We start from the raw sequence: 25,733 nt of genomic DNA, 5'->3' as shown, positions 1-25,733 counted from the left end.
TCCCCCCTCCCCTTTCATGACCTGCTGGGCTGCATGCTCGGATATGGGTCTGGTATGGATTTTAGGGGGGACCCCAACACCATTTTTTTTTCAAAATTTTAAATTATTTTCTTAATTGCTTGCAATTCTTTCTTTTACATTCAACTGTCAGTGGGGAACCCCACTGACAGCTGCAACATTAACGCATGGTTTTCACTACTAAAATACTGTATAACTTGATAAAATAACTCATGCAGTATTTTAGTAGCGTTTTTTTTCAAACTTTTTTTTTAAATGCTATGTGGTATCCTACTGCATACTCGGATGCGGTAAGATACCACTTAGTGAATTGTGCTCAGTGAGCCTCTCACCGGGCCCCCTACTGACCCCGGGCCCTAGGGCAATGCCCGAATACCCAAATGGTCAGTCCGCCCCTGCTCTTGAGACAATATAGGAACTGTCCCGGTTTGAGAAAGCTCTGGCACTGATGCAGAAGGAATAGTAGTCGCAAACAGTCACTAGGATCCTACACACAGGTATGTACTTACAATGCCTCTGGATACTTTCAATATCAGCCAAGCATTTTTCCATGAACTCTCCAGACCAGATCCTCAGTGAAACTGCTTAGTCATCTCCAGTAGGTTTCAGCAAAGAGGCCCCCCAACTCTTGCATACATGGGACCTCAAAAAGCTACTGTAAGAATTTCAGCTGCGCTGGCCAGAAAGACAGCAGACCTCCAGGCTGGGAACTTCTCTTGGACAAGAATAAGGCTGAGTCAGGCCCCAGACTATTTATATATTATCCAGCCACCTACTGGACATCCTTCCCGAGGGATTGGTCGAGACCACATAAATATTCATATTGTGGGTTTGCCTCTTCCAACCCACTAAATTCTCAAATCCTCCAGAAGGCAAGGGGAAGCAATGGAACCTGCAGCCAGTGAAGCTCAGAGCAACCCAAAGCAATCACAAACTGTTCCACTGATTTACTTAACTTTTTTTAGCAACCTATCTATTAGGGTGCTACACAGAAAATGCACTAATGTCCACATGTATGAGATTTGCATGGGGTTTGATAGCAAGATATAGCCAATCATTGGGGCTTATCTGGTGTGCAAGTGCAGTATGCTCAGCAACATACAGGAGATCAGGACAACTTTTTGGCAAACTGACAACATTATTACTTCACATATATGGATCATAAAAAAACTGTTTAAAGTGTATATCAAACAACAGAAAACAAAAAAAAATTTGATTTAGTTTTAGATACAGTGGGGATAGATTAAATTATTGTTTGTTTTTACTGCTATCCAGGACTTTGTTCCAATTCTGGCTACGTTACAGAGACCTTCACTCACTCCCTTTCCTGGTGACAATGGTTTTACCAGACAGGAAGAGAGGGAAAATCAGTAACAGGGTTGTAGACAGAAGTTAAAAGCTGACAGGGATTCTAGCCTTCTGTCTGGGTTGCTGTTGAAGAGTTCTCATCTCTTCCTGTCGGTCAAAATATGCAGAAGTGGAAGCTAGTGGAAGTCCTGGATAGCAGTAAAATCCAAAGAGTTCTGATCTTTTCAAATCTTATCCAAAACTAAAAAAGAAACATTTTCACTTTACTTATACTTTTTTTAATAACATGACAACATTAGTCCTCATAAATATGGAGGCTGGTAGTACAGCTTACACAATGCATTAACAGCATGAAAAGAGCTCCAGGATGATGGTGTCATGTCATACACAGGTATATGTTGTAGGCAACTAGGGTTTCACAGAATGGAGAAAGACAATTTAACATAGTGGCTGCCATACTCATACAACTACCCATTGGTGTATTTAGGTTTTGTGCTGCCCTAGACAGCAATAAAAATTGGCCATCCCCCCCCACAGAGAGAGCCTGACATCAACCAACACCACCCCCCCACCCGAGAAAGCCTTCCACTACCAACACCCCCCCCCCCCAGCAGTGAGAGACACTTACTGTCACAGCTCCCGACATCCCCTGGAATGAGAGTCGAGCTCTGTATACACAGTCCACCGTCAAATAGCCCGCAACCTCTCTCGGATCCCACCTGGTTCCCATGCCGCGTGTGTCCCTTCTTCTGTCCCTTCTTCCAGGGAGCAGTGCTGCCCCCTGAAAAATGCTGCCCAAGGCAAATGCTTTGTTTGCCTTGTGGTAAATACACCCCTGTAACTAGCTATGATCAATCTTGTGCTAACATTATACTACTGAAGCTTGTATATTGCATGCCAGACATCTATGCAAGCTTATTATCTGTGCATGAACAAACATACTCCATGCTTTTGATGTCCACTTGGCACAATAGCACACAGCTGTATGAATTTTGCATAACCATAATATTATACAATTGCTCTTCATGTCATTAAAGCCTCATTAAAAGAATATTATTTACCCTTAAGTAAACCGTTGCAGAAGCACTAAAAAAACTAGTGAATATATGAACTTGAATATATGAAAATGCTATACCAAGGTAGCTCTGCTTTGCTTGTACAAGTTAATAATAATAATAATTGGAATTTAATTAATTAATTAATTCATAAATAAATAAATAAAAGTATTTGTGTGTGTATATATATATATATATATATATATATATATATATATATGAAATTATACATGAGCTTCAGTTGATGCTAAAATGTAATCATTTAAAACATCTTCCATAGCCACCTGTCATTTAGATAGACCAGGGTGTGCATGTGAAAATTTAAATCATGTCAAACATGTCTGAACACAGCTTTACAATCTCAAGGTTAAATATAAGCAACTGGTGACCTCAAAGAGCAAAGGGAAATGAGATACATGCTTAATGGGGTGTGGCCATGAGAAACGATGCACACACCTTACTTAAAATCTTATGACAAATCCTCCAATTACACTCATGATTTATGTACAAGAAGAGACTTGCAGTTCACATAAAAAGAGCTAGGGAAACCATCTATAACAGAAAATATTACTATAAATTATTGTGACCAAAGAATTTAGAGAGATTTCAAAAAATGCTATGCCTAAATGATGACAATGAGTTAAATTTCATTGCTCCGGTGCTGAGCACTACAAATCAGAGTATGAAGCTTAAAAAAGACTCCCAACTTAATAGATTAATTCACTTTGGTGTATATTTATACAGGAACAACATGATCAAGCAGATTGTATGCACAAGGAGCCAACAATGGAGGAAATGGTATAGTGTAGAGGGGTTGCTTTAATGGAAAACAAAATGAGATTTTTATATATATATATATATATATATAGGCAATATACAGTGTATATATATATATATATATATATACAGTTGCAAGAAAAAGTATGTGAACCCCTTGGGATTACGTGGCGTTTTGCATGAATTGGGCATAAAATGTGCTCTGAACGTCATCTAAGTCACAACAATAGAAGAACACAGTCTGCTGAACATAATACTACACAAACATTAGATGTTGCCGTGGTTTAATTGCACATAACATGTAAACATTCACAGTGCAGGGAGGAAAAAGTATGTGAACCTTTGGACTTATTAACTGGTTGACCCTCCTTTTGGCAGCAATAACCTCAACCAAACGTTTCCTGTTGTTGCAGATCAGACCTGCACAACGATCTGGAGTAATTTTGGACCACTCCTCTTCACAAAACTGTTTCAGTGTAGCAATATTCTTGGGATGTCTGGTGTGAATCGCTCTCTTAAGGTCATGCCACAGCATTTCAATCGGGTTGAGGTCAGGACTCTAACTGGGCCACTCCAGAAGGCGTATTCTGTGCTGTTGCAGCCATTGTTTTGTTGAATTACTTGTATGCTTTGGGTCATTGTCCTGTTGCATCACCCATCCTCTGCGGAGCTTCAGTTGGCGGACAGATGGTCGTACGTTTTCTTGCAAAATGTCTTGATAAACTCTGGAATTCATTTTCCCATCAATGACAACAATCCGTCCAGGCCCTGAGGCAGCAAAGCAGCCCCAAACCATGATGATCCCTCCGCCATGTTTTACAGTGGGGGTGAGGTTTTGATGTTGGTGTGCTGTGCCTTTTTTTCTCCACACATAGTGTTGTGTGTTCTTCCCAAACAACTCAATCTTGGTTTCATCTGTCCACAGTATATTTTGCCAGTAGTGCTGTGGAACATCCAGGTGCTCTTTTGCAAACTTCAAATGTGCTGCAATATTCTTTTTGGACAGCAATGGCTTCCTCCATGGTGTCCTCCCATGTACTCCATTCTTGTTTAATGTTTTCCTTATTGTAGATGTGTCAACAAAAATGTTAGCATGTGCCAGAGATTTCTGTAGGTCTTTAGCCGACACTCTGGGATTCTTCTTTACCTCATGCAGCATTCTGCGCTGTGCTCTTGCAGTCATTTTTACAGGATGACCATGCCTAGGGAGAGTAGCAACAGTGCTAAACTTTCTCCATTTGTAGACAGTCTGTCTTACCGTGGACACATGAACATCAAGGCTTTTGGAGATACTTTTGTAACCCTTTCCAGCTTCATGCAAGTCAACAATTCTTGATCGTAGGTCTTCTGAGAGCTCTTTTCTGCGAGGCATGGTTCACATCAGACAGTGCTTCTTGAAACCAGTAAACCCAAAACAGGCGTGTGTTTTTTAAGGGCAGGACAGCTGTCAGCAACACATCCAATATCATCACACTGATTAGAGTCAAGGTTGGCTCACTCCTGGCTCCAATTAGCTCTGGGAGAAGTCATTAAGCCAGGGCCTCACATACTTTTTCCTCCCTGCACTGTGAATGTTTACATGTTATGTGCAATTAAACCATGGCAACATCTAATGTTTGTGTAGTATTATGTTCAGCAGACTGTGTTCTTCTATTGTTGTGACTTAGATGACGTTCAGAGCACATTTTATGCCCAATTCATGCAAAACTCCACGTAATCCCAAGGGGTTCACATACTTTTTCTTGCAACTGTATACACACACACACTATATTGCCAAATGTATTGGGACACCCCTCCAAATCATTGGATTCAGGTGTTCCAATCACCTCCATGGCCACAGGTGTATAAAATCAAGCACCTAGGCATGCAGACTGCTTCTACAAACATTGGTGAAAGAATGGGTCACTCTCAGCAGCTCAGTGAATTCAAGCGTGGTACTGTGATAGTTTGCCACCTGTGAAATTTCCTTGCTACTAAATATTCCACGGTCAACTGTTAGTGGTATTCTAATAAAGTGGAAGCAACTGAGAACAACAGCAACTCAGTCACAAAGTGGTAGGCCACGTAAAATGACAGAGTGGGGTCAGTGCATGCTGAAGTGTACAGTGTGCAGGAGTTGCCAGTTGTCTGCAGAGTCAATAGCTAAGGACCTTCAAACTTCTGTGGGTGGCAAGACATTGTCAAAAGATCTCCACGATAAAGTTGTGGACCGGTACAAGACAGGAGCCAATTAATCTACCAGCATGTCGTTGCCATGTGTGAGGAAACTGAAGTACCTAAAGGAAATTTACACAGCCTTTTTTGTATAATGTACATTCATACTAGTCCCTGCCTTCAAGAGGCTTAAAATCTAAGGTCCCTATTCCAACATGTCTGTGGGGTGTGGGAGGGGAGGAAACTAGAGAACCCAGAGGAAATGCACACAAGTGCAGGAGAACATTAAAACTCCATGCAGTGTGGGTCATTGCGCTGCCTATATATACAATATATATATATATATATATATATATATATATATATATACACACACTACTCTACAAAGGTTTTAGGCAGGTGTGAAATGCTGTAAAGTAAGAGTGTTTCAAAAATATTTAGTTTAATAATAGTTTATTTCTATCAATTTACAAAATACAAAGTAAGCGAAGAAAAATCTAAATCAAATCAATACTTGGTTTGACTACCCTTTGGCTTCAAACCAGCATCAGTTCTTACACTTGCACACTTTGTACACTTGCACAAATCAGGGATATTGTTGGATTAGAGTCAGTTGCATGATTAACCAATTATACCATGGGTGCTAATAATCATCAATTTCATATGTAGGTTGAAACACAGTCATTAACTGAAACAGAAACAGCTGTGTAGGAGTCTTAAAATTGGGTGAGCAACAGCCATATTCTTCTACTATGATAAGGTTGTGGAAGACAGTTTCATGTCACAATCATACACCATGGCAGGATGAGCACAACAACAAGACACGGTTTGATTTACTAAATTACTAAAACTGGAGATTACAGCTGTGCCATGAAACTAATCAGCTCCCAGGTTTTTTGTCAAGCTGATGTTAAAAGATGATTGGCTACCATGCACAGCTACTCCAGATTTTGTACTTTCCATTAAATAAACCCCACAGGGTAGTTATACTGCATCAACAAAGTCTCTCCCAGGCAAAGATTTAAAAGCAGACTGGGGTTTCAATATGTCCTGTTTAAGCTCTTTTGAAAAAGCACAAAGAAATAGGCAATGTTGAGGACTGTAGACACAACGGTCAGCTAAGGAAAGTTAATGCAGCAGATAAAAGACCTATCATTCAACATCAGAAGAGGTCCAGCAGTGCCATCAGCACAAAACTGGTGGAGACCAGTGGGAGCATCCAGGTACACCAATCTATAGTCTGGAGAAATCTGTGCACAAATCTTCATGGAAGAATTGTGGCCAAAAAGCCATACTGCCGATCTGGAAACAAGGCTAAGCAACTCAACTATGCGCGAAAAAATAGGGACCGGGGTGCGGAAAAATGGCAGCAGCTGCTCTGGACTGAAGAGTCAGTTTTTGAAATATTTGGCTGTAGCAGGAGAAAGTATGTTCACTGAAGAACCTGAGAGCGGTACAATAATGAGTGTCTGTAGGCAACAGTGAAGCATGGTGAAAGTTCCTTGAAAGTTTGGGACTGCATTTCTGCAAATGGTGTTGGAGATTTGATTAGGATCAATGGTGTCCTCAATGCTAAGAAATACGGACAGATACTTATCCATCATGCCATACCATCAAGGAGGCGTGTGATTGGCCACAAATTTATTCTGCAGCAGGAAAATGACCCCCAAACATACAGCCAATGTAATTAAGAACTATCTTCAGTGTACAGAAGAACAAGGAATCCTGGAAGTGATGGTCTGGCCCCCAAAGGGCTATGATCTCAACATCACGAAGTCTGTCTGGGATTACATGATGAGACAGAAGGATTTGAGGCAGCCTAAATCCACAGAAGATATATGGTTAGTTCTCCAAGATGTTTGGAACAAGCTACCTGCCAAGTTCCTTCAAAAACTGTGTGCAAGTGTACCTAGAAGAATTGATGCTGTTTTGAAGACAAAGGTCACACCAAATATTGTTTTGATTTGGATTTCTCTTCTGTTCATTTATTTTCCATTTTGTTAAGTGTCAAAAACAATCTATTAACAATTCTATTTCTGAAAGCATTCTTAATTTACAGGATTTTTTCACAACTGCCTAAAACGTTTGCAGTAATATACAATAGTTTTCTATGTGTGACTGGGGTGGGAAAAAGTAGCATTACATTATCGGAACATAATGTCTATCTTTAGGGACAGAGGCTATTTGCCCTATTGGCCAGTACATATACCATACATTGGACTGATGGCCCTGAGTGGAGATGCTCCCCCAATCAAGCCTAAATCAGTGTAGGACCTGCAGTCAGTGAGAGTTGCTGGGTGTTATATTGTTATCTATTTACTCATGGATGCCTTATGGCATCAAGATAGGGAGGCAATAACATGCACCTTCACCTGTGCAGGGAGATCCCCTGCACATCCGACCACGGGCAACAGCACAGGGAGCAGCGAGGAAGCTGGCCACAGCGAGAAGGTAGGAGCTGAGCGCTCCATCGTAAATGAGAAGCGCTCCTCATTTGAGCAGCGGGAACTCCAGGCTGCAGGTGGATGGCTGGTAATCCAGGCAGAATGCCTGCCCTGCCACTTGGACAGAGTAGGGGTCAAACAGTGGTAGCTCACCCCCTAACTTGGACTGAACGAGCCCCACCACCTGCCACTGCCTGCTGACCTAAGGCTGAAGAGGTTTTCCTCTGTCCTGTCTCACTGCCCCCCTCCTGTGACACTGCCCTCCTCCTCTAACACTGCCCCTTTCTGTCCAGCTGCCCCCCTCCTGTGATTCTGCTCCCCTTCTGTGACGCTGCCTCCCTCCTGACCCATTTCCCCCCTCCTGCAACTCCGCCCCCTCCTGTAACACTGCCCCCTCCTGTAACACTGGCCCCTTCCTGTCCTGCTGCCCTCCTGTCCCTTTTCCTTCTCCTGTAATGCTGTCCCCCTTCTGTGACCCTGCCCCCCTCCTATAATGCTGTCCCCTCCTGTGGCACTGCCTCCCTCCTGTCCCGATACCCCCCTCTTGTAATGCTGCCTTTCTCTTGTCCCGCTGCCCCCTCCTGTCCTGCTGTCCCCTCCTGTCCCGCTGCCCCCCTCCTGTCCCCCTGCACCCCTCCTGTCCCATTGCTCCCCTCCTGTCCCACTTCTCTCCTCTTGTGACACTGCCCCCCTCCTGTCCCGCTGCCCCCTCTTGTAATGCTGCCCCCTTACTGTAACACTGCTCCCCTCCTATAACACTGCTCCCTCCTGTAACACTGCCCCCCTCCTGGGATGCTGCCCCCCCTCCTGACCTACTGCCCTCCTCTTGTGACACTGACCCCCTCCTGTCCCGCTGCCCCCCTCCTGTAAAACTGCCCCCCTCCTGTCCAACTGCTCCCCTCCTGTAACTTGCCCCCTCCTGTCCATACTACCTACCGCCATACACCTTGCACTCTCATTCCCTGCACATGCTACCCACCTCAATACACTCTGTACTCATCTCACTGCACACTCTACCCACCGCCATACACTCTGCACTTCTCTCCCTGAAGAGAGGCCATGTGTCCCTGCACATACCACCCACCACCATACACCTTGCACTCCCCTCCCCTCCCAGCATATACTACCCAGCGCCATACACTCCGTACTCCTCTCACTGCACACTCTACCCACCGCCATACACTCTGCACTCCTCTCCCTGCACATCCTACCCACCACCATACACTCTGCACTTTTCTCCCTGAAGAGAGGCCATGTGTCCCTGCACATACCACCCATCACCATACACCTTGCACTCCCCTCCCAGCATATACTACCCATCGTCATACACTATGTACTCCTTTCACTGCACATGCTACCCAATGCCATACACTCCATACTCCTCTCACTGCACATACTACCCACCGCCATACACTCTGCCCTATACATTCCCTAGTTAACATTACCACATTCTGCATTATGTAAGTCATCTCAGACTATTGAACCACACCCTCCTTAAGTCACACCCAATATTTAGCGCAATTAAAACCATGGCCAGCACCCTCCCTGGTGCGCTTTGCGCTCTGTATTTTGCTTTTCCTTGATGCTTGCACACGGGCCCACTGATTTTGTGATACACCCCTTCTTCAGACCGATGATAACATAGCAGTGGCAGAGGGAAGTCTTCCAGTGCCAAATAAAGAGTGCTGAAAAGAAGATCAATAAAGGAAAAATGTAGAGCCATGAAATGTGTTGTAATTATTTACTAAGGAAAGTTGTATGATCAATATCATTTTTAATGATGGCATGTTATTTTATTTAGTATTTTAATATAGGTAAGTCTTTTTTTCACAAAGCAGCAGTTATTTTGTTCAGATCATAAATTACTTCTTCAATTACAATTAATTCCTTACAATCCTTAGTTTTTAGCATATATTGTATGTGTGAAAAGGTGTGCTATAATAAACCATGCTCTCTAAGGCCCCTTTCACACTGACGGTCCGATTAGGTCGCCCTTTCAGTTTTTCAGGCGGACCCAATTGGATCATCCATAGACCTATATGGACCGGCATCTGGGCTGATCCTGTACACCAAAAACAGACGGTTGGGGATCTGTTCCCCAATTGGGTAGATTGGGTTGGATGGCAGTTGGATGGAAACAGGCAGGCGGTCTGTTTCCATCCGACCACCCTATAGAAGACAGTGGGCAGTGTCTGTATCCGCTTTGCAGCAGATCTGTCATTCACCTGCTCAGTCTGGATCAGTGGAGAGATCCCCCTGAGCAGGCAGATCTGCTGACAGGTCCGCCCCATCTGAAAGGGGCCTTAGACTTCAACCATCTTTGACCATGCTTGAGAACACACTATCTCTGCTGCACTGACATCCTGAGCAGTGTTAGCAGCACTGCTCAGTTCTTTCCTGCTGGACTACATAAAATCTCCCCCTCTTCTCATCACCATATGAGGAAGTGTTCTCTAGTCCATGAAAGAGAAAGTGACTAATAACACTGCTTGGAATTTCACTGCAGCAAAAGCAGAGTGCACAGGAATTTAGGGGCAAATTGGATTTTTGTCAGGATCAACAAGTACCTTTGTAATGTTTTCAATGGGATAAAGCGTGGGGAAATGCATATGAAAATATTCTGAATATCTTTTATTTCATTTATTTAATTATGGCCAAATATACATTTTAATGACTTGTTCACACAGATGTCAGGCCTTGTTGCCCCTCTGAAAAGTGATCCATGGTGCCAGGCATTCAGAAGGCGATACTGCCACCTCCTGAATGACATTTTTTTTTCTTCTTTAAAAGAGACACAGTGGTGTAGAGGCACTAACAAAGCATATACTGAATTACAATTTGGTACACTCCATTGTCATACATAATTTTCAAATTATATGGGATATGCAATTGGTGATATAACAACTTAGGCGATGTACTAGAATGCATTATAACTAAAGTGACATGCATAGGTTCCCTGTCATACAGGGTAGGTGAAGTACACAAAAAGTTCCAAAGTACCCTACTCGGAGTGGCTGATAACAATCCTTGTAGCAGAAAGAAAATACAACAAAAGAGTAAAAGTAAATGTAGAAAGAAGAAAAAGAAAAGTCAAAGAGGAAAAAAAACAAAGAGGGGAAAAAAAGAGATGCTCTGAGTCTGTCAGGTCTGACAACACTGTGTGCCCCAACAACCAGGAGAGACTCACTTGATACAGATAAAGTGACCAGGGTTCCAGCAATGATTGATCAGAGTTAATGATTGGTTAATGATTGGTCAACCCATGCTGCCAGATTTTTAGGTGTTTTGACATGTGGTCTGACAGAGTACCCTCAACTTTGCTGTGTTTCATAAAATGAGTTATTTTTTAGTTTTTTCCAAGATTTAGCAATGGCCTGTTTAGAGGCAGTGGTTACATACAAGAGGAGCTTAAATTGTGCAGAGTCAAATCTTGGTAGCCTTCATTTAATAGTGCTGTGTTTGGGTTGAGCAGAATTTGGGTGTTCAGTAGAGAGAGCATGCCAAATACTTCAGTCCAAAATAAAGAGACTACAGGACAGGTCCACCATATATGCAGGTGCATTCCCTCATCTGGGCAGCCCCAAAAGCAATTTGAGGGGTAATGGGGCAATATTTTAGCTATTCTGGCTAAGTAATACCATCTGGTTAAGACTTGATCATTTGTTTACAGCACTAATATGTTAACAGTGGATGGGTTAATGGATTGCCAGATTTCTGTCCAATCCTCAGACTCTAACAAGACGCCTATGTCAGCACCCGAGAGGTGTAGGCTGGTGGCGCTAAATTTGGTATAAAAATCAAATGTTAGTAGGTATTTTTTCTTTTTTGACAGCTAAATGAGGATTATGCTCAAAACTTAGACAAGCAGGAACAGCAAAATTAGAGCAAGGAGATCACCTAGTTTTATATTGAATAATTTTCAAAATTCAGCTATGCACTTTACAGTTCATTAATTTACTTTCCCTCTTACTTTCTCTTAATATATGCTTAATGCTAGTCTTTTTCCTCCTCCATTGAGCTATGATACAACGCTTCTGAGCTGTCTGATATAATTGTAGTCAGTGAGCATCTCTGTGTCATATTCCAGGACAATGAAAATACAAATTCCTAACTGATGACAGAGCATGAATAAAATAAGTAAAAAGCTAAAGAATTGAAACAACGTCTTTTGTAACATTTCTGGGTGTGTGTGCATGAACTAATCATTTATTAGTGTGAATTTAAAGTATATGTAAAGCCAAAACTTTTTTTTTAAGCCTCTGACTTGGCTTCCATCTTTACTCTGTCTTCCTTCTGGGTTCGCGAGCTCTGGTTGCTTGATTGGTCGAGCCACAATGATGTCACCCCCCCCCTTTTTTGTAGAGGTCTGTACTGCATTTTACAGTGCATCATTTGCAATCATCAAGACAGTGAGGTATTTTCTGGATATGGTGATGTATGGGGCTTATCCATGAGAGACTGACATTTAAACCCGTACAGGGGTGGACTGACCATTCGTGCACTCGGGCACCGTCCGAGGTCAGTAGAGGGCCCCATGAAATGCCCCTGGTACCTTTTATAGGCTTTTTTTGGTTGTGCATTGAGTGTGGGCAAAGACAGAGGGGCCCCATGATACCTTATTGCCCGGGGGCCCCATGAGTTGTCAGTCCACCCTTGAGCCCGTGGATGAGTGTACCCGTATTACATATCTGTAGCAAGATAGATTATACTATCTAATTAGTTTTGTCCATGGGGTAACTCCATTTCCTTAACATAGATTATATATTCAAACTGATAGGCTTATGATCAAACTACAGTGCCAGTTTGTATGCCATCACTTCATCTAAAACAGTACGGTATTTGATTTGGTCTGGTGTTATTAACCATTTGGATGTAAGGTAAATTGCAATGGTATCCAGTCATATTGTTGTGCACATTCCACTCCAATAGGCATTAATTACAGCTGAGCATACATGTTCTATATAGTTAAATAAAGGTTATATATTTACATTCACCAATTGGCCAGATGGTACGTAAGGAAACGCACTCTCGTACAGTATAGATTTGCGCAGGAGTCTTGGCTATGGCACAGAGCTCTGATGGAACGGCACTTGTATGTTGTTCTTTTAGAGTGCATGTACCTGTGATGTCATCTGCTGCAAGGACACTGAATATCTCCTAAACAGTGCACGTTTAGGAGATATTCCCTGTATTTACAGGCAAGCTTTATTATAAGCTTACCTGTAGGTAAAAGTGTCCTACATGAGTTTACTTCCACTTTAAGACACAAAAGAAAGCAAGGGGAAAAATCTTCAAAATCATAGTAAATCCCCTATCAGACAGTTTTTACTTTGAAACGGGTTATCCCACTGGAAGATATCCCCCATCCCTTTGTTATTGTGATAATTGTAAAATGTGGGATTTCCCATTACTTTCTTTCACAGTAGCAGTGATCACCAGGACAAATAGGGCATATTGTCACAGCTGGCAGCAATATAAATCTAACAGCGCTATCAACACATATTTTGTGTAAGCATTTTACATATGCCCAATTACAGCTGGTCTGTATTATGTACTAAAAATTTAACAGTCCCTTGTGCAAACACATTGACTTCTACCAATTTAGCATTAATTTTACAATAGAAAAAAAACTACAACACTATGGATAATTGTTGCTTTTTATTCTAGCAGTAAAACCAAAAAAATGATAAATGCTGTATTCTAGACTACTTTAATAAACACATATGGGCCAAGGGCAAACAATTTATGAGTGCATATCCCTTTCATATCTTCACCTTCCTGTTCACAAAATGTAAGCACAGCTCAGTGTACATTCTTGGCATGCCTTTATGCCAAGACTCTTGTGTGCATTCAGAGTCGGCCTATGAAGATGGCAGGATTGCATTTTTATTATTATACAGGATTTATATAGTGCCAACAGTTTATGCAGCACTTTAAAATATAAGGGCAGACAGTACAACTACAATAAAAATTAATACAGCAGGAATAAGAGGGCCTTGCTCATGTCCCAAGCCTGTCCCTACTTGTCAGGAACCTTTCCCTGCCACTAATCACTTTCCCTATTCTGACCACTTCACAAATGCGTGCAAAAACCTTGGGACAGGGACTCATAAAATCTCTGCTGACCCAACATGGCCACCAGGGGTCGCCTGGATGCAGCATAGCCAATCGAAATGCCACCTTCATGGTCCAGGAAACAAACCATATTTCTCCTGACTTCCTTTCCAGGCTGCAGTACCACTCCAGCTGAGCACTACCTGCAGTGGAGAAAGCAGACTGCACCTGCCTACAAGCAGGCATGTGTGCCTAAGGGTATGAGCAGCTACTGTTATTGCCCACCATTTCTGCAAGTCTAATTTTGTAAAGCTAGAAATTTAATGCTATTGATCAAATATGGGAAAAAGAAGCATATGTGTAAAATCTGCTTAGTGTACAAGAGTATAGTACAGATTTTAGGAGGGGTGTGGGGTACACCTGCCCACGCCTCGTGTTACGGTCAGGGCCAAGCTTCTAGACCAGTATCTACATTATAGCAGTAGAGAGGCTCCCACCGACCAGCTGGATAAGTGCAGCAGCAGGTTACCCTGGCAGGTGGCATGGGCTCACCCGAGGTGTGGAGTCTAAGCACTAATTGGTGTTCACCAGAGCTTCTGATGCTCAGTCCTCAGGATCACCCCACCAGGACGTGAGCAAGTGTCCATGGCATGGAAGTATGTAATAGGTAAGGGATTACCAAAAATGAGGGGCATTGGTTGGGTTACCTTTCACTGCCATGGCCACCAATGCCAGGTGTGACGAGGGTTGCATTTCACTGCCATGACCAACAGCATGGAGGGGGGATGGGGGGGTTAACTTTCACTGCCACTGACCACCAATGCAGGGGGGTATGAGGGGTTACATTTCACAGCCAGTGACCACCATTACAGGGATGATGGAGAGGTTAACTCACTGCCACTGACAACCAAAGTGGGAGGTTAAATGAGTAAAACCTAACTGTCATGATCACCATTGCAGGGGGGAGGGGGGATGGGGGTATTAACATTCATTGACACTTGCCACCAATGAAAGGATGTTTAGATTTAAATGCCATTGACCACCAATGCAGTTATTACTGTGTCCACTGACAATAATACTGTGAATTATTACACCAAAGCTGGGGGTTATTATTGCATACACTGATACAATTGCTGTAGGTTATTATGGCATCCACTGATACCAATGCTGAGGGTTATTATTATGTCAGCCAATACCAATGCTGAGGGTTATTTTTGTGTCCAAAATCACCAATGATTAGAGTTATTATTACTTCCACTGATACCAATGCTAGGGGTTGTTATTGCATCCACAGATACCAATACACCAGTGCTGGGGATTTTTATTGCGTCCAATGATACCAATGCTGGGGGTTATTATTGCTTCCCCTGATACCAGTGTTGGGGTTTTTATTTCATCCACTGACACCAATTTTGGGGAGATTTATTGCGTCCACTCATACCAATGTTTGGTGTTAGTATTGCATAAACTGACACCAGTACTGGGTGTTATTACTGAAACCACTGACAGCAGTGCTGGGAGGTATAACACTCCAAGTGTGCATTGTGACAGGCTGCAAAAAAATGCAGCAGAACCAACATTTTTTGGTGTTGAAGTATGAAAATGTGTTGCTATTGTGCAGCCTTCTGAAGTTGTCGGAGGCTACACTTGAGGCCCTCTATAATTTTCCAGTTGACGACCACTGATCCAGAGGCTCGGTGTAACTTCTTTTACATAACTGAAAAAACCTTAAGACCTGAATTTATTTATGTGCCCTGCATATCCCAATCCAACACCAATATCTAATAAAAAACAATGGAGAACTCATATTCTGCTGTCTGGTTGTTCTGTACATTACAAAATTAACACCTGCAGAAATCTATTACTGTTATTACAAAACCACCTAAGTCTAGACACTTAGTCATATTGCTTACATTTTAGTATTAGCAAATCTGTCAAAAGAAGTGAACATATTTCTTTTCCTTTGTCGCATTTCAGAAATGTGACCCTTAAATAGCCTTGTTTGCTGCGTACTTTCAGTGCCTGTTAGCTGTGTGTTTCTTGACCCTGCATCCTATACTGCTCTAACAGATTCCATATATAGAGGCAGGGTGCAGTCATGTGGAAGGAAATAGGAGGGTGCATAGAAATAAAAGGAAGGACACTTGAGTCTTTACATACGATATTTATTGCTGAGAACATCAACTGCATCTTATAATTGGAGCACAAGGTTATTTCGTTTTTACAAATCAAATATGAAATGTGACCTTACCAAAAATAAGGTTCTTGTTTTATGAGTCAAAGGCCTTGCATCAAGAATTCAATACTCCTTACGTTGTGGCTGTTTTCACTGTATAATAAACAGTTTGACTGTGTAATTGACTACACCACAAATTTCTTTTAATGTAGGATTAATTAAAGAAGAAGGATAATGCTTTGTAAAATATGGTGTCATGGGGGGGTTTTACTCGGCACTGTGCCACATTTCATGGTTCCAAAAGCCTTGTTCCAATGACCTGCTATCGCATATGTTTCTGTTGCTTGCTGTCTGTGCTATGGACAATATATTAGAAGGTTTCTCACAAGCTTCTAAGGTGCAGTCTCCTGTCTGACATGCATTGCAACAGTAGGACATTTTCCTTAACCCTTATGCTGAACAAAGCTGTCTGTAACCACACAACTCTTCCGTAGTGATGTGTATGTATAGGAGATGGTCTTTCCTTTCATTTATTGGGCACCCCATGCACAGTACAAAAGTGGTGCCTGCTTTGGTTTCTGCTCAAAACACTGCCATATACTGTATATATGAGGACAGTGCAATGGGAGTGAAGGTGCCTTCGGAGGATTGTATAGTCATATTCTGTATTTCCATACAGAAGTACAGTTATTCTTTATTATTCAATTAAATAAAGTATACATAAACCTAATCACAAAAATCTCATATACTTTAACATGTTGACATCATTTTAAAAATGATTTTTTTTTTAACTTTACAGCTTTCATTAAAATGATCTCTAATGATCGTGCCATGAAGGCTCTTGTTTAAGCATTCCCAGTTATAGAATGAGAACATTCCCCCCAATTGTGCTCCTCTGTTCTGTTTCCCAATTGTGCTTCTGCGATGTCAGCCTGTCATTTGCACTTACAGTGCAGATAAAGACAGGCCATACAGTAATCAATTTGCTTTCCTGCAACCAGGGGTTGTAGGAAAGAAAACTGCTTGATTCTTCCATCAACACATTCAGTGATTATAGAGGAATTCCTCCCTCTGCGCTATTGTATTCTGACAGCGGGAAGTTTCCCAGCTGTTAGAATACAATGATCACTGCTGGCAGTTATAGCAGCAGGCAGTGATCAAATGAAAAACACTTGACAGCAGGGGCGGACTGACAACTCATGGGGCCCCCGGGCAATAGGGGATCATGGGGCCCCTGTGTCCTTGCCCACTCTCAAAAATGCCTATGAAAAAGGTACAAGGGGCATGTCATAGGGCCCCCTACCAGGGGCGGACTGACAACACATGGGGCCCCCGGGCAATAGGGGATCATGGGGCCCCTATGTCCTTGCCCAATCTCAAAAAAGCCTATGAAAAAGGTACCAGGGGCATCTCATGGGGCCCCCTACTAACCCCGGGCCCTCAGGCAGTGCCTGAGTTTCCAAATGGTCAGTCCGCCCCTGCTTGACAGGCTGGTTGTACTGAAATTGACTTCAGTGCAACTAGCCTGCCCATAGATGGATCAAAATTTGGACGGTTCCCACTAAATTTCAATCCATCTATGGCTTAAAAGCAGCCCTGTTAACACACGCTGCACAGGCATGTTTTATTGTTGTCACTATCAGGAAGATGGCCCAGTGCAATGATAGGTAGCAATTATTTTGCAGTTGCTGCATGTAGACAGAAGGTTGCTGCAAATAGGTTACAGAAAATCAGCACCACTATGATGGAAAACAAGATGAAAAAACATAACACAAGGCAACTGTTTATGATATGTATGTATAAAAATACTGTGCTCAGGTGCAACAATACGTATTAGCAGCTAGCACTAAGAGTGATGATACAAACTCTAAAGAATAAATAGAAATGAAAGTGCAGTGCTTATAATTAACAAATGATAAATAATACAAAACTGGGCAATCTCATATGCAAACAAATAAAATACAAACAAAAAATCCCATGAAAAGTCCACCATATAAAGTACAAATCCAGTGCCATCCTCAGAGAGGAGAGAAAAGGAATCGTCCAAACCAATGTCAAGCAAAAGTGAAAAAAACTAGACGCTTCCACTAATCCACCCCTGTGCATGTGGTTGAACCCTTACCAAATGATACGACCACCAGTTAGTCATAAAAGCTTCATATCAATCCACGCTCAGGATATGCATATCTTGAATAACAAAGTTCCTCCCAACGTAACATCTCAAGGGTATCAATAAAGGTGAATAGTAACACCAAGGACTCTCACAGTGTAATAAATATAAAACTTCACATTTTATTAAAAATTAAAACTACTCACAAGAGTGTGTAATAGTGTCAGGGATCCGGATATGACCAGAAATGTGTGGACTGACACAGGGAAGTAGCAGGCTTCAGGAATGTTGTAATAATAATATAATTTATTATTAGCTTCCCAAATATACAAAATGCATAGTAAACAAAACCAACCTTACACTAAAATCAATATGTGCAGGAACACAGGCGTAGTTAGGGCAGGAGAGGTGGAATGGTAAGGCAGGCCGTAAGGCACTGTCAGGCACCGCCCGGCGGGATCTCTAGCGACCCACAGAACGGGATTCCCCAAGGCGCGGAGTCTAAGCCCCAGTCTGCCTTTTCACCAGAGCCCCTGATGGTGGGGAGGGACTGAGACCAGGTCGCGGCCCCTGAGTGCACCCAACTGTGGTAGAGGGGTCCGCCGAGGGTATGTACTGGGGGAGAGCCTGATGTGAAGGGGCTGGCAGGTTCGGACAGTAGTGACTGGATCCATGTGGGATGGATGGATGACAGTATGGAGTGTAGCGTAGTCAGACAAGCCGGGTCAGTAACGGTGGAGGCAGATCAGTACAGAGCAGCAGGCAAAGAGTAAATGGGTCACGAGCCAAGGTACAGCAACAGGAGGTCAAACAGCATAGGAGTAGGCAGAAGAATAGTCAGGGACGAGCCAGGAGTCAGAGCAGGAGACGGTCAACAGGAATCAGGATCAGGCAGGGTCGGCAACAAGCTAACTTCTCTGAGGAACAGATGCACAGGAAACTAGGAACAAAACACAGGGGCTCATGGGAAAACACCAAGGCGCTAATTGCAGGCCTAGTCCTGCTTAAATACACCTCCTGCAATCAGCCTCAGGTGATGGCTTGACTGCAGGAGTGAGATCCTGGCTGCTGAAAGCACCCGCTGGCAAGCACCGGTACTGCAGCCCACACGGCAGGTGAGCCCTAGCATCACCAGCGGTGAGTCCATTCCTGACAAATAGTCAAGCAATGATTATACAGTCTTCATAGTATATTTCCTTCTCCACTCATGTCGTGCAAAGCTCAACTTCTGGGTCTCGATCAGCGGAATGATGTCACAACCTGTGGCCCGCCCAACACATCAGGGTGAGTGGCCTAGATTTGCACTTTATATGGTGGACTTTTCATGGGATTTTTTGTTTGCATTATATTTATTTAAATATGAGATTGCACAGTTTTGTATTATTTATCATTTGTTAATTATAAGCGTTGCGGCTTCATTTATATTTATTGTTTATAATACACAGTGCTTTAGCAAGCTAAATCTCATCAAGTTTTACATCTACTTTAGGCAACCAAAGATGTACTGCTATAGTAATAACAGATTTAGAAAGCTGTATAATGTTAGCAAGCTAAAAAAAACAAAAAAAAAAAGCAATTTATCAGCATAACATTATTCATACATACAAAATACACAAAGAATTTCCCTGAGTACATCTAATTTCTCTCTTTCTCTCATAAATACACACATACATCATTTATTTATCTCATGTAATTATATAACATGTACAGTTTTCACTGCACTTTGCTGGGAATATCACTCCTTGTCCCATTAAAATCAAATTTTCCGGCCACTATCATACACATGCACACACAGGCTGGCATCCAATCCACTGGCAGCCAATCTACAAGTATGCTTTAGATTGTAAACAAAACCAATGCAAACTAAAGAGAAGATACAAAGCAACGCAGATACTGTCCTTGTCTGAAAGCAATTCAAGGACTCAGCACTGTGAGGCAACAATACTAACTGCTATAGTACATACTGTATATAAAGATGTATGTCTGGATACAAAAATAGAGTGGTCTCTCATTTACACATTTGTTAATGCAAATTGATATATAATCTGTATTTAATGCAAATGTAAATAGAAAGAAATCTCATATTAGCAAGTTCACATAGAACAATGGTAGTTACAGCTTCAACCTCCATCCCCATATGGAAAAAAAATATGTTTGAAATATATTTTAAAAATATTCTTCCCAAATATATTGCCATATATTGAAAATGCTACAGTTTTGGCCATATTCATTATATTTCAATAAATATATTTATATGTTAAAAATAATCTGAAGAATATATTTAGAAAAAAAATTTCTTAAATGATATATTTTTTAAATATATTCATCAGATTTTTTTAGTATATAAAAAAGTAATTTTAACATATATTTGTAAATGCATTCCAAAAATGTAGATTTGTATTTTTAAAGACATACAGTATATTTGAAATGTATTTTTAAAAATATTTTTCACATATCTTGAAATAAAAATGTATTTCAACATGCAATGTATATATATATATATATATATATATTGAATATGGCCAAAATTGTAGCATTTCAAATATATGGCAATATATTTGGGACAAATATTTTTTAAATATATTTCAAATATATTTTTCTTCCATGTGGGTCCTTTGCCATTTGTTCACTGATGTGATGAGTGACATTACTGTTAGTAAAACAGGATTTATATAGCGTCAACAGTTTGCTCAGCGCTTTACCATATAAGTTTGTTCACCTTTACCAAAAAACTGCCTATGCAGATTAGGGATGTCTCCAGATGAAAACAAGCTGTGCAGCTCTGACTAAAGTTAACCATTTCAATACCGGGCAATTTTACACCTTCCTACCCAGGCCATTTTTCAGGTTTCGGCGCTCTCACAATTTGAATGACAATTGCACGGTCATACAACATTGTACCCAAACTAAAATTTTATCATTTTCTTCACACAACTAGAGCTTTCTTTTGGTGGTATTTAATCACCACTGAGGTTTTTATTTTTTTGCTAAATTAACAAAAAAAGACCGAAAATTTTGAAAAAAAACACGTTTTTCTTTGTTTCTGTTATAAAAGTTTGCAAATAAATAATTGTTCTTCATAAATTTAGGCCAAGATGTATTCTACTACATGTCTTTGGTGAAAATAACCCAAATTAGGATGTATTTTTTTAGTGGGATATATCTGAATATTGATCAGTCCTGAAGTACTGACAGCCAATCTAATTTCTTGAGGTCCAAGAATGTCAGAACAGAAATATTTTCACTATTTTTTTTTACATACTGTCACCAGTGCAGTACAGCGTCATCATATAACTGGCATGGCGGTGATCAGGGACACTGACTGGTGACAGTAGGAAAAAAATATATATATAATTTTTTTTTTATTATTTTTAATTTTTTATTACTTTTTTTCTTTTTTTAAAGATTTTTTTTTATATTTCACTATGACCAAAGTAGTATAATGTTACCATAGTAACATTGTACTACTTTGGGGAAGTGATCAGTATTTTTTTTTTTTTTACACAATTTGCTTATAGCAAGGAATTACTTTGCTATAAGCAAGCATTTACCTGAATGATATCGATTCATTCAGGGTTTTTTTTTTTTTTGTGCTTAGCTGTGATTTGGCCACGGCTAATCACATGACACAGCTAGGCTGTGATTGGCCCAGCTTGTGCATGTGATTGCTGTGACCATTCACAGCTAGCCACACTAGTATACAACTGTCATGTGACCTGCTGTGATTGGTCACAGCAGGTCACATGGTACCAACAGGACAGGTACTCAGATCTGTCATCGGCCGTGTCCAAGGTACACGGCCGGTGACAGATCGCGCCGCTCCGCGGCTTTGCAGGCGCACAAACTGCGCATGCCCAGGAGGACGCCATATGGCATCCACCCGGGATGCTGAAGGATTTTGCTGGCCGCCCAATGGCCATTGGCCAGGCGGCTAATGGTTAAAGGATAAATTCACCCGTTTTTAGGGTGGAACATGTAACATGTTCCCATAGCCGCAGCCGCGCCCGCCACTCCTCCCCTCTGACAAATAGTTCAGGCAGAAGTCTCCCCGTGCTATTTGTCAGATTTGAAAACACCGTGGCTGTGTGGGGCTCCACCCATACGGCCACATCACTCATTCACAGTGAATGAGAGCCTATAGGTCCCGACAGCCTTAGCAGCTGTGGGCTTGTAGTTTTCAATGAACTACCACGCTGTTGAAAAAAGGAATAAATGTGATACAAGAAGTGCCATCATCCCTAGAAGATACAATGGAGAAGCCCTCTTGTTGGTGGGATTTGTAAGGCACATGTTAGACCAAAGAGTATCCTAACAATTAACGATTTAAAAGAGTGCCGTGGTAGTTCATTGAAGCTCCCTGTCAGTAAATCTGCTTGCTCATACATCCCGTACGGCAAGCAGATATTCTGACAGGTCTGCAGGAGACCTGCATGGCATCTGTGATCTACTGATCGCTGGTGCAATGCTTTCCAGGCTCCTTTGGACAAAAATAGAAAAAATTCAAATTTTTTCACCTGCAAAAAAATGTGCATTTATTATTATCCTTTAAATAATGCCCTTGCTATAGGTGTAGGCCATTTACATACCTCATGGAGCCTGACCTGAAATATCAGAGAAGGTTGCTAAACAAGGCCTAGCCGTTACTGTTCACCTGCACCATCGCAGGAGTGAGCACATTCTTTGATTCAAAACTTCTCACATGTGTTTTCTCTCCTCTAAAGCAGTAGCTCTGAGCTCAGAATGTGAGAACTCATTCCTGTGATGGTGAAGGTGAACAGTAATGACTATGCCTCACTTAGCAACATCCTAGCAATGTCCTGGGAGTATTCCAGTCAGGTCTCAGTTGGTACGTTAATGGCCTACACCTATAGCAAGGGCATTAGTAAACTTTAGTCAGAGCTACACGGTTTGTTTTTTATGTACAGACACCCCTTATAGGAAGCTTTTTGGTAATGGTGAACTACCCTTTTAGGAAAGCAGTAGCACAGTGAGATATCATCTGTCTACACAACCCTCTATGTCTCCCATTGTCTCCTTTATTGTACGGTGCAATATCCATTGTACACAACAGTACATGCTTACATCTGCATTGTTTCCAATCCCAAAACTACACAGTACTGTACATTTTTTAAAATTTGCCCTGCATTTGTGCTGCCAGCATATTTATTTTCATGTTTTTTTTATTTGATTATAAATGTATGAGTTGTAGGTAGGGCTGTGGATATGGGGGTACCACCAGTCCTCCTGTACAGAGCCCAGCCCAACAGGGGGGCCCATGCAGCTGGGTGAGTTAGTGAATCAGGGCAATTACTGGAACCGATGAATGGCTCTTTCTGCAGCAGCTGAAAGCTTCTCTTCTCCCTCCTACTGGCTTTCAGCTTCTGCAGAGAGAGACATACAGGGGATTGGTTGCCCCCACCCCTCCCTGGCTGCACCCATCACCCTCCCTGTGCACCATACATTGCCCACACCCCCTCAGTGCTGCAAACTTCCCTCCTCTCCTTCCCACCGGCAGCTGCAAGTACAGATCCTTCAGGATGGAGAGCAGGGGAAAGGTCCGGTAAATATGTCACATTTACCAGGCCCTACCTTTCCTGAATGAACACAATGAGTGATCGGTAAATATCAATCACTGTGTTCATTCATAAACCGAAGCATAGTAAACTATTTCTTTTGCAGAGGGCCCTGTCAGGTTGGCTGTATTGGGCCCTGAGATTTCTAACTGCTGCCCTGGTTGTAGGTATTTGTTGGATGAGAGGTGTCATCATTTACTGATACAGGGTGTAAGTAGTATAAAAACTACATACAATGCAACTGTAGCAGTCAGCATTATTTTGGTGGGAAGCAATTGTTACAATTATGGCAAATCTGAAATACATGCATATTTTTTATAGAAGGTAACAATGACTAAATAGAAAAGAAAAACAATTCTCTGTGTTTGCAGTTAGGAAACCTTCACTACAGCAAAGAGTGTAATGAATGGTATGATTAAAAATTATATATGAAATGTTCAAAACAGTTAATACAAAATCAGTAGTATGGTAGAGAGTTCAGTGAAATGCTAGGACCAGTAAAACTATTGTTTCATTTTCATTTGGTTTTAAATTCACAAATTATGTATTCCCTACAGACATGGACTTAACAGCAAGGATATTTCTCTGATTGTGGTTGAAATGTCCCCAGCAATGGGTCAAGAAGGCAACAAAGTTCATTATTCTGCTGTTTTTAGAGCTTGGAGGATTAGATTGAGCTCATAGCACCAGGTTTCGTATCTGTAGGCCATCCTTATCTGAGCTACATTTGTCTTACGGATATCATTTCCTTGAGGCCCTTCCTTGTGATAGTCTTTTCCCAAGAAATGTTCTTTTTCCTAGACAAATAAAATACATGGAGCATAATATTAATGCACATAATACAATTTATTAAAATAATTTTTCATGCTATCTTAAAGTAAAGTTGGACTCTGGACACATCTTATGGCTGTATTGTTGAGTCGGATTGTCCATACAGCAATCTAGATGCATGTTGACATGTCAGCATGTCTAAGGATTTGAGAATGTTCACACAATAAAATGTTTATCCAGTCATGTGCAAAGAAAATCCCTATTAATTTCATGTCATCTGTACATGATTAGATAATTCATGTGAACATTCATACAATTGATTTTGGGAACATTCTTGAATTCCTTAGTAAATCAGACTCATTGTCTATTAGAACCATAGGGAAAATTAAAGTGTTACTAAACCCAGGACCCTGCATTTACTATATCTGGTGTCCCACAGTACACAGAATATGGAACTACAGTTATTTTAGTAAATACAAACTGCTAAATACCTTTTCTCATCAGCAAAATATAGCAGTTTTTTTACTTCTATCAGTGTCCAGACAAGCACTGGTCAAAACTTGTAGGAGTTTTTATTTTGCTCTAGGAGAATGCAGAACCCCTGACCTCTGTCTGGACAGTGCTGGTTGGCCCTGTGCTGATCACATGCACTCTCCCAAGAAAAAAAGCCTCTCTAGCAATACACACCAAACTGAGCATGTGCAGAGTGACTCCACAGGATATGTCTTATCAGGAGATAAGAGGGGGACACTGGAAGAAGGGGAGGATCAGAGAAGACAGGATCAAAGAGTGTTTTTACACAGTGCAGAGGATTACCCCTTAGGCTCCACAGTGAGTATAACAAGCATGCCTTACTGCATATACAGACTGATTTTACTGTTGATATTTAATAACACTTTTAAAAAATCCAGCACCCACCAGCATAAAATCATATATGCTTATACTGTAAGGCAGGCCAAACATGATTCATTTTCTTTTGTTCAATCAGTGGGGTGAATGAAAGAATATGAATCAATTCCCGCATCCACACATTCAAGGTGTATAGGGTAATCCACCCGCTGACCTTTTGTATTCTGACAGCGGGGAGGCTTCCCTGTCATCAGAATACACTCATCAGCACTGCCAGTTATAGCCAGCGGCATTGATCAAGCAAATTTTCCAACGAGCTGATTGTACAGAAGTCTATTGAGGGATCAACTTCTGTTGAACCAGCCTGCCCATAGATAGAATGAAATTCGTCCAGTCCCTGATGAACAGGCTAAATTTCAACCCTCCTATAGCTAGCTTAACTTT

The 25,733-nt window shown here is 41.5% G+C and overlaps 1 protein-coding gene across 1 annotated transcript in view; it reads right to left on the bottom strand.

The window, feature by feature from the left end:
* Nucleotides 1–15,959: 15,959 nt before the first annotated feature.
* Nucleotides 15,960–25,733, bottom strand: part of AMPD1 (adenosine monophosphate deaminase 1) — an 89,128-nt gene continuing 79,354 nt past the window's right edge. The window contains exon 15 of the mRNA XM_089685428.1: nucleotides 15,960–24,466. Within this exon, the coding sequence (XP_089541554.1) occupies nucleotides 24,308–24,466 (159 nt within the window). The 3' untranslated portion in view covers nucleotides 15,960–24,307. The remainder of the gene's footprint in view (nucleotides 24,467–25,733) is intronic.

The sequence above is a fragment of the Staurois parvus genome, unplaced genomic scaffold (genome assembly GCF_062004578.1).
Source record: "Staurois parvus isolate SC_StPar_1 unplaced genomic scaffold, SC_StPar_1.0 ptg000375l, whole genome shotgun sequence".
Classification (NCBI taxonomy): Eukaryota; Metazoa; Chordata; class Amphibia; order Anura; family Ranidae; genus Staurois; species Staurois parvus.
This window is presented reverse-complemented; position numbering and strand designations above follow the sequence as displayed.